Source organism: Ranitomeya imitator, chromosome 2, assembly GCF_032444005.1.
Source record: "Ranitomeya imitator isolate aRanImi1 chromosome 2, aRanImi1.pri, whole genome shotgun sequence".
In the NCBI taxonomy this organism is placed as follows: domain Eukaryota; kingdom Metazoa; phylum Chordata; class Amphibia; order Anura; family Dendrobatidae; genus Ranitomeya; species Ranitomeya imitator.
Window position 1 is genome coordinate 716,713,743 of NC_091283.1, and position 17,930 is coordinate 716,731,672.

General features: G+C 44.1%; 1 protein-coding gene across 3 annotated transcripts in view; it reads right to left on the reverse strand.

Moving 5' to 3' along the window:
- OGDHL (oxoglutarate dehydrogenase L) overlaps positions 1 to 17,930 on the reverse strand; it is a 129,777-nt gene that overhangs the window by 66,726 nt on the left and 45,121 nt on the right. For 2 of the 3 annotated variants that reach the window (XM_069753145.1, XM_069753146.1), the window contains exons 4-7: positions 10,651 to 10,753; positions 1,692 to 1,807; positions 1,402 to 1,556; positions 909 to 1,055 (exon numbers count right to left, since the gene is read on the reverse strand). In XM_069753145.1, coding sequence (XP_069609246.1) covers positions 909 to 1,055; positions 1,402 to 1,556; positions 1,692 to 1,807; positions 10,651 to 10,753 — 521 coding nt within the window. Of the gene's footprint in view, positions 1 to 908; positions 1,056 to 1,401; positions 1,557 to 1,691; positions 1,808 to 10,650; positions 10,754 to 10,832; positions 10,933 to 17,930 lie in introns of all 3 variants that reach the window. The other variant, XM_069753147.1, reaches the window with a different exon arrangement.

The window sequence follows — 17,930 nt, forward strand, 5'->3', positions numbered from 1 at the left end:
TTATGCCCTACTTTGAGGATAAGTTTATCACCTACTTTGAAGAATCACAATACTGAAGTGGTTTTGCCAAAGATCCGGAAATGTCTATAGACTTTTAAGGCTTAATTCATTGAAAACACAATTAAAATGCTCTCATTCTCACCCCATCTTATAAAGTTTTGACACCTCATCAAAAATGTCGTAGCGTTTTGATTCTGACTAAGAAGGGGATGAAGTACAAAGTTACTTATGCATCCTTTTCTCTGCACAGTGTCCATTTTGGTCACCCACCCACTGTTCGGGGAACTCCATCTGAATGGCGCCATGCAGGACACGGCAGTCCCTCCAGAAGGAAACATGCCCTATGTAATCACTCTAGACTCTTAGGCAACGTTCACACTAGCGTTGTGCTAGTGTGCGTCGGGTTAGCGTCGGGCGACGCTGCGGCGACGCACGCGTCATGCGCCCCTATGTTTAACATTGGGGACGCATGCGTTTTTGCTTGTTGCGTTTTGCGACGCGTGCGTCTTTTTTGCCGCAAGCGTCGGACCAAGAAAACGCAACAAGTTGCATTTTTCTTGCGTCCGATTTTCGGCAAAAAACGACGCACGCGTCGCAAAACGCAGCGTTTTTGCGTGCGTTTTGCCGCGTTTTTGCGTGCGTTGTGTCGCCGACGCAGCGGCGCACAACGCTAGTCTGAACGTAGCCTTAGCCACAGATGAGGATTCAAAACAAAGGACTGTCCATCTGACTTGAGAATTCCTCACCAGTATGTATTGTACAAGTGTTGTGTTTTAAACTGGTAAAACCCCTTAACAATTTCCTTGCAAAACAATAATTATAATCTGAGCAATACCCTTTATGGTAAATCTTCAATACATTTCAGGTATTTTTAGATTTAAGATGCTCTAGGATAGTAATTTGAATACCTATGTGGCATTCCCAGGATGACGTACTCCAGTCCCATCTCACTGGACTTATCAATGATGGCTTTCAATGCTGGGATCATCACTTCACATCCTTCTAAGCCAAATCTCTTCTCTGATGACCACTTGCGAGCGAGAAAGTCCTCAAACCTAAAGAAAAGAGGAGGAAACAGTCTGAAAAGTCTACATAATAAGAACGGCAATGCTCCTAAACCACATTTGCTCCACATGTCAGATATCATCAACATTACATGCTTTGGCCACGTTGTGGTGAGCTGTCTACCTCTCTTTGGAGCCTGGATGTTGTCCTCTCAGTCCCACAGCGTTGTGTATAAAGAATATACTATGCAATCTATCATCTACAAACCGTCATCTTATTCAGCCAATGGATTTCTCCCCATATAACCTATATTCCTCCAGAGGCCAACAGAAAAGATCATTTATTTTACTGTACACCCAATGACAAGTACGGGTAGACGAGGAATGTAACCAATACCTTGTTGAACGCACTAGTCTTGCTAGAAGTGTTCTCTGTTCATCATTTGAAAATTTCATGATGCCGGGGGTCTCAAACTTTTGTCTGATCCACTGACACTGTTCCACATCATTGATAAACATAAACTCCAACCCGATGTGCTGGCAGTATGAATGCTGAAAGACAATCCCAGGCAAAGCAAGGAAGTCAGAACAAGTTGGGGAATAAGCTTTTAGGGATGTACACCGGTTCATACAGAAGTAACCATCCATTACAAGAATGTAACATGATGAATGTGGAGAATAATGTACCTCCAGTCTTCTAATGATTTCTCTCAAAGACAGGGACGTTTCACTTCCTCCAATGTAAGTGGTGGTTGGAAGGCGGAAAACCTTATCTAGATCACCCTCGCGCAAGCCATAAAAACCTAAGATTTTTTTTTTTTTTTAAATAAAAGAAAAAAATGTAAGAATGCAAAAAGATACAAAAAAAGTAGAATCAATCGGATGATAAGTATCTAAAAGGATCTAAATTAAGCCATGCAAATCTAGTTTATTGATCCTAATAGAAGGGGAAACATGCTCATCACAGACATGCTTGTTAAAGGCGGTTACACAAAAAAAGGACGTTGGAACGGAAGGAGAAAAAAATGCACAAAAACAAAATCACACAAGACATCACAGTAGGGGATTTCTTTTTTCTGCACCAAATGTTTAATTTCAAGGTAAATTTCTAGAGAATTGGGAGAAAAAGTAAAACATCTGTCTCCGCTGATGTTGATGTTCTCCATCTGACTGCACAGACGTAGCACATTCATATGTAGAAGATGCTGAAGAAAAATGCCTAACCCCAAACGGATCCTGCTTAGAATACTAATGTGTATTGCAACATACAGAGAGGATGATGAAGGGCACGGAGAAATTCCAGAAGTTCAGACTGGCTTTCTCCATTTATAAATTACTGGCATGGATATTAAAAAAAAAAGCCTAAGGTCACTGCTTAATGGAAACTAACTTAAGCTGACAGATTAAATACACTATGAGTTACTGTCCTCTTAAAACCTGGAACTAAACGATCAATACCTGGACGACTTCGCTCACAGTCTCTGTATTTAATGTAAAAGACAAGAAAAGAGGATGTGGCCCGTATTCTACCTTACATAAAAAAAAGAAGACACTAGACAAAAACTGTAACCAAATATAGAGGGTGCTAGATACAAAGAACTATACAGAAAATCCAGGGTTTCCCAGAAATGGTAGCACCTATTTAAAAACATCTTCTAAGGCACAAAGTAAAAATGTCGGAAACAAAGGAAAAGCTATAATTGACATTTATTTCAATTGCACAAAAAAAAATAAAAGGTTCTAGATCTGTAGGACAACAGCAATCTAGGAAAAAAAAGGAGTAAAATCATAAATCAACTACTCAAAAAAGGAAAAAAGAAAGAAAGAATGGAGTGGGTAAAATGAAAAACAACAAAGCTTGTTGAAGCGTTGTAAGCAGCTGGAGTTCATTAATCCAGAGGTTTATTATGCACAATACCATTCAGCCGCTACAGATCATCCACCTCTTTATGACAGATGCAATACCTTACACTCAAAAACACAGCCATCAATCACTCACACAGACTTCTGAGAGCGAGACAGTTCATAGCCCTGAGAAATAATACAAGGGAGGAGATGGAAACACAAAAGCTTGTGAGACATTCTGAATAACTAATCCTGGAAAAAATAAAATAAACCCCTCAGTAAGTACAACCCGCTTCTAGGGGTCAGCGCAAACACACCAGATACCACAGAATAAATATATTAGGCAAGAAATGATCTCGGCGTTTGAGAGAAAGTCAATACACTTGAGATCCCAAAGGTTATTGCTTGGGGCCACAACCTAAAAGTGGACCTGTCACCACGTGAAAAGAAGCCACATTTTGCCATTTTATTCACTCTGCTCCTTAGTAAAAAAAATAATATACATATACATACATATATATATATATATACATACATACACACACACATACTAGATGGTGGCCAGATTCTAGTATATTGCCCAGCCACGTAGTATATTGCCCAGCCACGTAGTATATTGCCCAGCACAGAGCCACGTAGTATATTGCCCAGCCACGTAGTATATTGCCCAGCACAGAGCCACATAGTATAGAGACTTTAAAAAAAACATATACTCACCTACAGCCCGTTGGAAGTCCTGCTATACTTACCCTCCTCCGCCTTTCTCGCTCCTCTCCACGCTCCCGGGACCGCTCCATTGCAAGCGGCAGCTTGCGGTCCCGTCCCAGGGCTGGTGTGAGCAGGACCTATGATGACGTCACGGTCACATGACAGACCGTGACGTCACGGCAGGTCCTTGTCCCACACCAGCCCTGGGATGGGAGTGGAACCTGCCGTTTGCAATGGAGCGGTCCCGGGAGCGTGGAGAGGAGCGAGAAAGGCGGCGGAGGGCGAGTATAGCAGTTTTTTTAAATTATTTTTAACATGACATTTTTACTATCGATGCCGCATAGGCAGCATCAATAGTAAAAGGTTGGGGACACAGGGTTAATAGCGGCGGTAACGGAATGCATTACCGCCGGCATTAACCCTGTGTTAGCGGTGACCGGAGGGGAGTATGTGCGGGGAGCAGAGCACCGGGGACACAGTGCAGGGAGCGGAGCGCCAGGGACACAGTGCGAGGAGCGGAGCACCGGGGACACAGTGCGGGGAGCGGAGCGCCGGGGACACAGACTATGGGGAGTGGAGCGCCGGGGACAGTGACTGCGGGGAGCGGGCGCCGGCCACTGACTGCGGGGAGTATGGAGCGGCCATTTTCTTCTGGACTGTGCCCGTCGCTGATTGGTCGTGGCTGTTTTGCGGCGACCAATCAGCGACTTGGATTTCCATGATAGACAGAGGCCAGGACCAATGAATATCCGTGACAGAAGGACAGACAGACAGATGGAAGTACCCCTTAGAAAATTATGTACATACATATATATACATACCTGACCTGTCCTCTGCTTTCGACACAGTCAATCACTGCCTACTGCTACAGATTTTTTCTTCCCTTGGCATCAAAGACCTTGCCCTGTCCTGGATTGCTTCATACCTTTCCGACCGCACATTTAGCGTTTCCCACTCCCACACCACCTCCTCATCCCGCCCTCTCTCTGTTGGAATCCCTCAAGGCTCTGTCCTAGGGCCCCAACTTTTTTCCATCTATACTCTTGGCCTAGGACAACTCATAAAGTCCCATGGCTTCCAGTACCACCTGTATGCGGACGACACTCAGATCTACCTCTCTGGCCCAGATGTCACCTCTCTGCTGTCCAGAATCCCGAAGTGTCTGTCAGCCATATCCTCCTTCTTCACCTCTCGCTTAATAAAACTCAATGTAGACAAAACCGAACTCATCATCTTTCCCCCATCTCACGTATCCCCCCTACCTCACCTATCTATTATGGTAAACGACATCACACTCTCTCCCGCACCTGAAATCCGCTGCCTCGGGGTAACTCTCGACTCTGTCCTGTCCTTCAAACCGCACGTCCAAACTCTTGCCACCTCCAACTCAAAAATATTGCCAGAATCCGTTCCTTCCTCAGCCCAAAATCTACCAAAACTCTTGTGCATGCCCTCATCATCTCCCGCCTCGACTACTGCAACATCCTCCTCTGTGGCCTCCCCGCTAACTCTCTTGCACCACTCCAGTCTGTCCTCAACTCTGCTGCCCGGCTAATCCACCTCTCTCCTCGCTACTCCCCTGCTTCTCCCCTCTGCAAATCCCTCCACTGGCTCCCCATTCCCCAACGAATCCAGTTCAAACTACTAACACTGATCTATAAAGCCATCCACAACCTGTCCCCTCCCTATATCTCTGAACTAATCTCCCAATATCTTCCCTCACGTAATCTCCGATCCTCCCAAGACCTCCTACTCTCCTCCCCACTCATTCGTTCCTCACACAACCGCCTCCAAGATTTCTCCCGAATATCCCCCATCCTCTGGAATTCCATGCCTCAACACGTCCGACTATCCACCACCCTCGGCTCCTTCAGACGGAACCTGAAAATCCATCTCTTCAAGAAAGCCTACAGCCTGCAATAACCATTCTGGCGCCTCGCCATCGCCAGAGCTGCCGCCTCGCCATCGCCAGAGCCGCCGCCTCGCCCCTACCTTCTGTCTCTTCCCCACTATCCCATAGAATGTAAGTCCGCAAGGACAGGGTCCTCTCCCCTCTGTACCAGTCTGTCAATGTAAACCTGCTTACTGTAATCGATATCTATAACCCTGTATGTAACTCCTTTCTCATGTACAGCACCATGGAATTAATGGTGCTATATAAATAAATAATAATAATAATAATAATACATACACACACACATTTATTTTTATATATATTAGAAAACAAAAAGCAGCACAAAAATTGCAATAGGGGGGGTTGCCTGATTGCTAGGGAATCCCCACATGTAATCAAGCTGGCTAGTAGCTATAAATCATGCAGCTGCCACAATAAAACTAAAATCTCCAAGCAGCAAGCAGTGATAAATATTCGGAGGTCACCCGAGCGTGTGTTCGGGAAAACCTGAGCAACGAGTACACTCGCTGATCACTACCAGCGACTGAAACTATGCCCTTATCTGAAATTCTGCAGCATTTCAGAAGTAAAACATATGACTGGAATCATGCAGCCACAGTCTGATACATGCTGACAGTGGAACGGGCAGCATGTAACAACTGACAGGTGCCCTCACCCCCCTCCTAAAAATATAATTATGAAAGCATAGCCCTTTAAAAGATAAGTCAGTTGATCAGTTTATGACCCCAAAGAAATGGTTTAGCTGGGTTAAAATGTGTTTTGAAGTTGTCTGGAAGTGCACTGGGTTGGGACGATGCACTTACAGTTTCTCAGCCGCCAGCCATTGTATTCCTTAACTAGAAGCCTCCCTTGATCTGTTAATCGGCCAGGCTGCTAGTTCAGGAATAAAGTGGAGGATATGGAGATGTATCTGCATCATTACGTCTTCATGCACTTCCAGACACTTCAAAATGTGTTTTGTCCCTGATAAAGCAGCACTTTGGGGTCATAAAGGGATCGACTTACTCATCTTTTAAAGGGCTACAAAGTCATACTATTTTTTATTTTTTTTGGGGGGATGGGGGGGGGTTAGTTTGACAGGATCCCTTTAAAACAGTTCTCTGGTGAGAGCAAGTTATCACCTAGCCATAGTATAAATGATAACTTCTTGATCGTGCAGTTCCGACCACTGGGACCCGCACCAATCAGCAGAACAGGGAACTTTCATCCCGTTACAATAAAGCTTCAGTGCACATGCTCGATCACCACTCCATTCACTCCCCGAGCAGCTGCCTAGCGCAGCGCTCAGGTTTTCCCAGCAGCTTCATGGAGAATAGATGGAGTGGCAGCTAGCATATGTGCTCAGAACACAATTTTGTGGCCATTACTAATATGCAGTATCACCCGCTTGTTTGTAGTCTGTGAGCAAGCCTGCACTCAGTGGTTCTGTTCTCAAAATGACAACTGATGGGGGAGCACGTCACCAGACCTGCCCAATTGAAAAATTATACACATGGGAAAGCGGCTTTTTAAATGGAGATAGAGGGGCTAATCTTATTATATATTACCTTGTACTGTCTTCACATCCTGTTCCGTCCAGATGTGTCCGGATCCCAGAATTCCAAGCGGCGGAAGTTCACCGACCGCCATACTAGGACACCCAAGTGATGGTGTCTCAATATGGAAACTGCTGGTGGTACCAGAGTCTTGCGCGCTACCACCAGCGGAACACCGTCGCACCACACACACACTGTACATGCCATACGCACCACACACACGTACTGTATGCGCCATACACAGCCTCTTGCGCGGTACCACCAGCAGAACACAGTCGCAAACACGCCACTGCTGGGATCAGCCGAATCATTTACTGACCGCCGCCATCTTTGTGCAGGAGGAGTGCATGTGCAGTTTTTATGTCACGCCGTAAGCGGCGATAAAGGGGCAGGACGGCGTACTGGGACCTGCACCTGTCCCTACCACTATAATGGGGCCCTGGCATTCCCTTATCTCAGGGGTACCTATGATGGTTAGGATACCTGAGCCACCAGCATATCCCTGTCTCCTGTGCAGGCCCTATCAGTGGCCCCCTCTCCCCCCAAAGGAGGTGGACTGCACCAGTATAATAATACAACAAATAACAGGGTATACAGACAAGGTAACAACGTCTCAAACTCACCAAATGCTCACACAACCACAGAGGGTACACATAGAAGGGAAGAGAAGGAGAAAACTAGGAAGAAAAACAGGTTTAACATGCAACCAAAACAGCAGACACCAATCTCTGTAAATAAACCTCAAACAACAACACTACGCTCCTTCAACCTCCAAGCCAGGCAGTAGAACTGATCACTGACAATAGCTGAAGTCAGGACTGGGTCTATATAGAGGATCAGATTACAAAATCCACTTCAGCTTAGAGAGACCCAGCTCTCAGCAACTCAGCAATAAGGTTAACTCCTGCACTGCTGGCACAAAGCAGCCAGGTCAGAATACAGGTGAAGAGCTTCTGTTCACTGTGTGTGAACGAGGCCCAGAGCGTTGGGGTTCTCTGGAACCTCTCTGTCGCGGTAGCCCCGTGACATTATATGTGACCGCCGCCATCTGTGTGCACAAGGATGGCGGCAGTCTGATTTACTGCACCTGCGCGAATTCTGCGCAGGCGCAGTTAAACATTCAGCTGATCCCGGTGGCAGATGTGCGACGTGTCCAGAGGCAGAGGAAGTCGGTCATAATAAAGGGGTTTTCCCACGAACGAAAGTTCATTTTAAAAATGGTCTGTGTCTGACCATGTATGGAGCATACCACATCTCCTGGGCAGGGGAGGAAGCAAAAGGCAATACTGACATTACAGCAGGGGATTACAGAGGATACATTTTGTGAGGTAAAACATTTCACTGACTTTTTTTTAAATATTTTACCTCACAAAATGTATCCTCTGCGATCTCTTGTTGTATTGTCAGTATTGTCTTTTGCTTCTTCACCTGCGCAGGAGCTGTGGTATGTTCTTTACACGGTCAGACAGACAATTTTTAAAATTAACTTTTGTTCGTGGGAAAACCCCTTAAAAAAGCAAATATCAACGCCAACATGGCTCCTTCTAAAAAGTACGACAATGAAGGGAAAGCAGTAAAGGCACAACGTCGAAGACAACAATGGGCAAATGAGACTCTTGAAGAGCAACAGCATCGCTGGGACAAAAACAATGCAGAGAGAGTGGATAGGTGGGCGAGCACATGGGGGAAACATTCTCAACGCTGCAAAGCCTGCCCCCATCGTGACATTACCGCCCTCCCAATGCCATCACATCGGGCCTCCATCTAGTGCACATGATATTTGTGCAATGAACAAGGATGACTGTGCTAATAAGTACAGGAAAAGAGCCCATTAGTTCTGGCCCAAATTTTAGGACACAACACAGTTATTGAACTGAAGATAAAGATTTGGGAGAAATCTGTCCTTTTACAACTTTCTCTAAAGTTAATGTGATACCCTTAAGGCTATGTGCACACGTTCAGGATTTCTTGCAGAAATTTCCTGAGCAAAACCGGACATTTTCTGCAAGAAATCCGCATGCGTTTTTTTCGCGTTTTTGACGCGTTTTTTCCCGGAGCTTCCCAATGCATTAAATAGCGGGAAAAAAGCAAATAATCCACAAAATTAATGAACATGATGCGTTTTTTACCGCGATGCGCTTTTCACGGAAAAAAACACATCATGTGAACAAAAATTGCGGAATGCATTCTAAATGATGGGATGCATAATGTATGCGTTTTTAAAAAACGCAGCGTGCACACACAGCCTAAAGGCTAAGCTAGAGACCCAACCCAACTACAAACATTTGCCCCTCATCAGGGTAGAACAGAATTTGTCTGGCAGAGTGAGAAGGCCTTAAAGAGTACATTTGAGCTGGCTCTCCTTATCCAAGTTTGAGCATGTTAAACTGGCCACATTATGAAAAAGTTGTTGCAGAGAAAGTAATACATACGGTAGATTATAGGTTACTGAAAACACTTCCAGATCTCAGCTCAATGGCGAGAGGGTTGGAGAGTAAGGCTGCCGTCACACTAGCAGTATTTGGTCAGTATTTGTAAGCCAAAACCAGGAGTGGAACAATTAGAGGGATAGTATAACAGAAACATATGCACCACTTCTGCATTTATCACCCACTCCTGGTTTTGGCTTACTGATGTAAAATACTGACCAAATACTGCTAGTGTGACAGCAGCCTGAGAGCTGAGCGCATTGTGAGAGATCTGGAAGTGTTTGTAATGATACATAGCACAGCTCTGCTCTTTCTGAGTGATTGTTTGTGTATTAGTGTATTGATCCCTGTTTACAATTGATCAACATTATGCAGAGTACACTGACAGGCAAATATTTGCACCTCAATTTACATCGGGATCTGGTGTATATATTATATAGTCTGTCAGGCAGTGGGTAGCGCAGCTCTTCAACAAAGTCCCGTTTACTTTTTCAAAAGTAGTAAGAATGGCATAAACCAAAGGGATGTTCATTTTTGTGCAAAACTTGTTGCTCCACAGGTTTTTTTTTTTTTGTTTTTTTTTTTTTTTTGGGGGGGGGGGTATTTTGTGGCTATAGGTTACATTTCGAAAAGGCATAAAAAAATATTCAGAAAATACTGTCCACTGACTCAGAAGAGAGAGAAAAAACCCTACAAAACAAGGAAGGTTTCAATACAAGCCAACATTAGGCATGAAGAAAATGCTTGCAGAACAAAAACACTGCTAAAAAACAGTCAAAAATATAACGTTTTTCTGGAAGGGATACTGCACATTTAAGCCAAAATAAACAGTTCCTACTGCACACTCGACTGACAGAACAACATGGTGGACATAAAACATAGGCTTTATTACCTATACATGTAGCCATTATTCACGTCAAGTAAATTAGCACATAACTTTAGGTTTACAAAATTTTATATTTTCCGTAAATGAAAAAAAAATAAAAAAAAAGGTTATGGCTACATCTATAAGCAAAGGCAAAAAATATTGCTATGATCACTAAACAAAGCAAAATCAAATCACGTGGCATAAGTGTGTAATCCGCGCTATCATCTATAACTATGCAGGAAAGCACATAGAGCGAGAAACACAGCAATATCACAGAGAAGGCACAAAACCAACAACAGCTCTCGTGTCACTGCCTTCAAGACAATTTACAGTCCTGAACTCTCACCAAGTTTATCAAGTGTAGTGATAAGATCAGACGGAACAAAAGAGTCCAAGTCGGCATCCAAAATTCCAAGAGGGTCCAGCTGAGCCACATGATGTCCACGGATCTGTCCAATTTGAAGAGGTAAGCCAAAGAAAACAAAAATCACAAAATAGGGTCATCAAGTGGCCTAGTGTGCTGCTTACCAATGTCTGTGTGCCCCACTGAGTCTTCATCCACAGAATCACCAAAAAAGACTTGATTAATTCCTAATGGATCCAAACTTGCAGCATGGTGTCCTCTGATCTGCAAGTAAGGACAAGACTGCTGGCTGAATCCGCTGCCTTACACTGAGCCATTACACCCATCACCAGGCCGCTAGAAGTCCACTTTAAATTACCGTAATTACATTGACTACATAAAAATGATGTATGACATTTTCCTTCCATAAATTCAAAAGAACATTTCTACAGCTCTCTCAAATTCAAGTCATTTCTGTTTATATAGGTTTGGAAGAGAAAAAGAGTCTCCTTGAGGAAACCACAGCTGTATTGGCAATGCTCCATGTAAATAACATGCAAACTAATTCTTTGTAAGAAAAAAATCCATCCACATCTCAGAGGTGCTTCCAACGGGAAGTGACAACATTGTATGTCAATGTATGACCCATTCATGAGCCCTGCAACATGACTAAGGAACCTGCCCTGCATGGATGAGGGAAACGTAGCTCTAGACCGTTGTCTGTAGAAGGCCATCTGATGTGGCGAATGGTCCTAGTCATATAGTTCGCAAAAGGGTCAAACATGGACTTTCAGTGCAAGATGGCTCAGTGGCTACACATTTGCACATTTGCAGTGAAGCATGGAGGAGCTGAACTTGAATCTGACCACACACATTACCATGGAGATCTGGAACTATGTACAAGAAACACTGAGCACCTTCCGAAATAAAAAGTAAAAGGAGTTGAAATTCTCTGACCTAAGAAGTAATGAGGTTAAAAACAAGCAGCGGAAAACAGAGGGAGCCCGTCAGCAGCATTGTGCACAGTAACCTACAGGCAGTGTCAGCTCGGTGTCGTTATACTGATTACAATGATACCTGGGGTGATGAAGTCCATCTTGTGGTTGTTGCTTAATCTTTATATTCAGTTAATGAGATGATGAGACTTCGGGCGGCTTGTGAGGGGTGGTCTTCATGTGGTGCTCTGCTTAGCTATTCATCTGTATGGCTTCTGACAGGTTATTGATCCCTCAGTGACTTGCCCCCATTTTGCATACTGAATAGAATATAGTTTGAAAAAAATTCTTTTTTTTTTAAATTCACATTCATCAGGCACAAGGCGGTGCCTGCACTGTGGCAGGATACAGGGGATAATATACATATTTTTTGCTTTATTTAGATCATTTTAATTTTTTTTTTTCCAAACAAAATGGCGCCGTTGGCCGTGCCTGTGCAGCAGCATCTATCACGTCCTGATACATGATGCTGGCTGGCGCCGCCGTCACCATCTTGATGAAGCCTCATTTATTTTTTCCCTGTCAAAATGGTGCTGGCAGCAGCGATTGAACTGTCGCAGCCGCTGGCGCCATTTTTTGGGGAAAAAAAAATTCTTAAAACAAAATTATATGTCTAAATAAAAAGAAAACACCGGATTACGTACCGGTAATGCTCTTTTATAGAGCCATGACAGCACCCACTTGAGAGAGGGGATCCGCCCCTAGGAACAGGAAACCCTATGGAGAGAATAAAAGGGGTGGTCCCCCTCGCTCCCACAGTTGGGTTACAGAGATTGCGAGGAACCGCCCACCAGATTTTAGTAGGTCATTCAATATTATCATTTATTATTAGTTAACTTAAGTATGGCTAACTACAAGAACCAAACACCCTCAACCGTGCTCCTAAAAAAAAACCTATGAGGGTGGGAAGTGAAGGGGTGCTGTCGTGGCTCTATAAAAGAGCATTACCGGTACGTAATCCGGTGTTTTCTCTTTGCCACGACAGCACCCACTTGAGAGACTTTCAGAGAAAGTCATTGGGAGGGATCACCGTGCTAAGTCAGTGACAAGTCAGATGAGGAAGACAAGTCTAATCTATAGTGATTATAGAAGGTAGTAGGAGAAGACCAGGTTGCGGCCTTACATATCAGATCTATTGGAACCTCCGCTCGTTCAGCCCAGGATGATGCTATCGCAGAGGTGGAGTGTGCTTTTACGGTCTCAGGCGGATTCTCCCCTTTGGATGAATAGGCCAGACATATTGCATCCCGAATCCACCGAGATAAAGTACCCTTCGTGAATCCAGCTCCTTTCCTATGACCCTGGAAGGAAACAAAGAGAGCCCTGCTCTTCCTCCAGGCACTAGTCCTATCTAAATAGGCTAATATGGCTCTCCTCACATCTAATGTGTGGTATTTTTGTTCTTCCTGATTTGTAGGGTTATCATAGAAGGAAGGAAGGAAAATTTCTTGCGATCTGTGAAATTTAGTGCATACTTTGGGTAAGCATGAAGGGTCTGTCTTTAGGACAACTCTATCTGGGAATATTGACATAAAGGGAGGATCTATTGATAGCGCCTGTATGTCACTTACTCTTCTCGCTGATACTAAGGCGACAAGAAGAGCTGTCTTGAGGGAGACATGTTTTATGTGAGCTGAATGTAGTGGCTCAAAAGGGTGGTCTGTTAGAGCTTCGAGGACTAAATTAACATCCCAAGGTGGTACATGGGGAATTCGAACTGTCTCTGACCTCTGGCATGCTGCAACAAACCTGGCTACCCACTTATTACCTGCAATATCGTGACCATATAAAGCCCCCAGCGCAGAAATGTGTACTTTTAAAAGGTACTGACCGCCAGGCCTAAATCGCGTCCTTTTTGAAGAAATTCTAAAATCTTAGGAATATGAATTTCGTTTGACAGGGCCGTTGGGTAGAGGTTTAGAAATTTTTTCCACACTCTTGCATAGATGGAGGTAGTGGATCTTTTTCTACTTAACAGCAGAGTGTCAATCACTTTGTTTGAAAACCCTCTCATCTTTAGCAGCTGCCTCTCAAACTCCAGGCTGTTAACCGTAGACCCTTCACATGAGGGTGGTTGAAGGGGCCCTGGAAAAGAAGATCCTGATCCTCCGGGAGGATCCATGGGTCTGAGATTGACATGGCTCTCAGCCAGGAAAATCATGGCCTCTTGGGCCAGAACGGAGCGATTAAGATCACGTTTGCTCTGTCCTCCCTTATCTTCCTGATTACTGTCGGAAGTAGTATCAGCGGGGAAAAGGCATATGCCTTCTTGAATACCCATGGCACTTGTAGGGCGTCGAAGATATCTGGATTGTCGGATCGGAACAATGAGGCGAACTTTTTGACTTGCCTGTTGTGTCTTGTCGCAAAAAGGTCTATCTCGGGAGTGCCCCATTTTTTTACTATCATGAAAAGGATACGACGACTTAGAACCCATTCTCCTTGGTGGAGAGTGTGGCGACTGAGGAAATCTGCTCTCGAATTGTCGATTCCTCTCACATGTAGCGCTGATAGGGATAGAAGGTGCTCCTCTGCTATGGCTAGAATGTCGTCGGCTATAGACATGAGAGCTTCTGATCTTGTTCCTCCTTGGTGGTTTATATATGCAACCGCTGTCATGTTGTCTGAAAGGATTCTTGTATGCGTTCCGTGTAGCTGCAGAAGGAATTTAGATAAGGCATGATAGATAGCCTTCAGCTCTTTTTTATTAGAAGAATCATCCGATTCTCTAAGAAACCACAGACCTTGCACTATTTGATCTCCTAAGTGTGCTCCCCAACCACTAGGACTAGCATCAGTGAAAATAGTTTTTGAAGGTTTAACCACCCAGGGAACCCCACTGGTAAAATGATCCGGATTTAACCACCAAGTGAGAGATTGTATCACGTCTGTTGGTAAAGAAATACAACTATCTAATCGGCCCTGTAATCTTTCTTCCTCCCGAAGTATTGTGTACTGTAATTTTCTACTATGGAATTGGGCCCACGGAACAGCTGTAATACAAGATGTGAAGGAACCAAGAAGGGACATACCTTCTCTTAGGGAAATTAGGGGGTTGTTAATCACCGATTGTACCTTGTTTATGACTGCTATTTGTTTAGACTCGGGAAGGAAGCACATTTGATTTATAGAATCTAGAATAATTCCTAAAAATTTTTGATGAGTTGTGGGGGACAATCTAGATTTTTCCCAATTTACTAACCACCCTAATTCCTGTAGGGACAAAATTGAATCAGATAAACGCTGATGACATTGAGAAAGGGAGTTCCCTACTATCAAAAGGTCATCTAAATATGGTATTATGAGGGTGTCTTTTAACCTCAAATATGACATTACCTCTGACATTAGTTTTGTGAAAACTCTAGGGGCTATTGATAGTCCAAAGGGCATTGCTGTGTATTGATAATGCCGAATTTGACCTTTGATCATAACTGCCACCCGTAGATATTGTTGATGCTCACTGAAGATTGGAAGATGGTAATATGCATCTTTAAGGCAAGAACTGCCATGAAGCAATGGGGAAACAGAAGCTTAATAGTTGACCGAATAGATTCCATTTTAAAAGTTTGGTTCTCTAAGAAGACGTTTAGTCTCCTAAGGTTAATTATTGTTCTATATGATCCGTCTGGTTTCGAAATCAAAAATAAAGGGGAATAAAACCCCCTTCCTTTTTGATGAAAAGGGACTTCCACTAATACTCCTTTGGACAGGAGAGTTATTATTTCCTGCTCGAAGGCCTCTTGTTGTGATTGAGACCTTAACCCCTCTGTGACCTTAGACGTACTATCCCGTCGAGGTGCCCTGGGCTTATCTGACCCTGGACGGGATAGTACGTCATAGCCGATCAGCCGCGCTCACGGGGGGAGCGCGGCCGATCGCGGCCGGGTGTCAGCTGCTTATCGCAGCTGACATCCGGCACTATGTGCCAGGAGCGGTCACGGACCGCCCCCGGCACATTAACCCCTGGCACACGCGATCAAAGATGATCGCGATGTGCCGGCGGTGCAGGGAAGCACCGCGCAGGGAGGGGGCTCCCTGCGGGCTTCCCTGAGACCCCCGGAGCAACGCGATGTGATCGCGTTGCTGCGAGGGTCTCACCTCCCTCCCCGCTCCCTCCAGCCCCGGATCCAAGATGGCCGCGGATCCGGGTCCTGCAGGGAGGGAGGTGGCTTCACAGAGCCTGCTCAGAGCAGGCACTGTGAAGCCTGCAGCGCTGCATGTCAGATCAGTGATCTGACAGAGTGCTGTGCAAACTGTCAGATCACTGATCTGTGATGTCCCCCCCTGGGACAAAGTAAAAAAGTAAAAAAAAAATTTTCCAAATGTGTAAAAAAAAAAAAAAAAAAATATTCCAAAATAATGGAAAAAAAAAAAAAATATTATTCCCATAAATACATTTCTTCATCTAAATAAAAAAAACAAACAATAAAAGTACACATATTTAGTATCGCCGCGTCCGTAACGACCCGACCTATAAAACAGTCCCACTAGTTAACCCCTTCAGTAAACACCGTAAGAAAAAAAAAAAAAAAACGAGGCAAAAAACAACGCTTTATTATCATACCGCCGAACAAAAAGTGGAATAACACGCGATCAAAAGGACAGATATAAATAACCATGGTACCGCTGAAAACGTCATATTGTCCCGCAAAAAAAGAGCCGCCATACAGCATCATCAGCAAAAAAATAAAAAAGTTATAGTCCTGAGAATAAAGCGATGCAAAAATAATTATTTTTTCTGTAAAATAGTTTTTATCGTATAAAAGCGCCAAACCATAAAAAAATGATATAAATGAGGTATCGCTGTAATCGTACTGACCCGAAGAATAAAACTGATTTATCAATTTTACCAAACGCGGAACGGTATAAACGCCTCCCCCAATAGAAATTCATGAATAGCTGGCTGTTGGTCATTCTTCCTCACAAAAATCGGAATAAAAAGCGATCAAAAAATGTCACGTGCCCAAAAATGTTTTCAATAAAAACGTCAACTCGTCCCGCAAAAAACAAGACCTCACATGACTCTGTGGACCAAAATATGGAAAAATTATAGCTCTCAAAATGTGGTATTGCAAAAAATATTTTTTGCAATAAAAAGGGTCTTTCAGTGTGTGACGGCTGCCAATCATAAAAATCCGCTAAAAAACTCGCTATAAAAGTAAATCAAACCCCCCTTCATCACCCCCTTAGTTAGGGAAAAATAAAAAAAATGTATTTATTTCCATTTTCCCATTAGGGCTAGGGTTAGGGCTAGGGTTAGGGCTAGGGCTAGGGTTAGGGCTAGGGTTAGGGCTAGGGTTAGGGCTAGGGCTAGGGTTAGGGCTAGGGTTAGGGCTAGGGCTAGGGTTAGGGTTAGGGCTAGGGTTAGGGCTAGGGTTAGGGCTAGGGTTAGGGTTAGGGCTAGGGTTAGGGTTAGGGTTAGGGTTGGGGCTACAGTTAGGGTTGGGGCTAAAGTTAGGGTTAGGGTTTAGATTACATTTACAGTTGGGAATAGGGTTGGGATTAGGGTTAGGGGTGTGTCAGGGTTAGAGGTGTGGTTAGGGTTACCGTTGGAATTAGGGTTAGGGGTGTGTTTAGATTAGGGTTTCAGTTATAATTGGGGGGTTTCCACTGTTTCGGCACATCAGGGGCTCTCCAAACACGACATGGCGTCCGATCTCAATTCCAGCCAATTCTGCGTTGAAAAAGTAAAACAGTGCTCCTTCCCTTCCGAGCTCTCCTGTGTGCCCAAACAGGGGTTTACCCCAACATATGGGGTATCAGCGTACTCAGGACAAATTGGACAACAACTTTTGTGGACCAATTTCTCCTGTTACCCTTGGGAAAATACAAAACTGGGGGCTAAAAAATAATTTTTGTGGGAAAACAAAAAGATTTTTTATTTTCACGGCTCTGCGTTATAAACTGTAGTGAAACACTTGGGGGTTCAAAGTTCTCACAACACATCTAGATAAGTTCATTGAGGGGTCTAGTTTCCAATATGGGGTCACTTGTGGGGGGTTTCTACTGTTTAGGTACATTAGGGGCTCTGCAAACGCAATGTGATGCCTGCAGACCAATCCATCTAAGTCTGCATTCCAAATGAGGCTCCTTCCCTTCCGAGCCCTCCCATGCGCCCAAACGGTGGTTCCCCCCCACATATCGGGTATCAGCGTACTCAGGACAAATTGGACAACAACATTTAGGGTCCAATTTCTCCTGCTAACCTTGGAAAAATACAAAACTGGGGGCTAAAATATAATTTTTGTGGAAAAAAAAATATTTTTTATTTGCAAGGCTCTGCGTTAT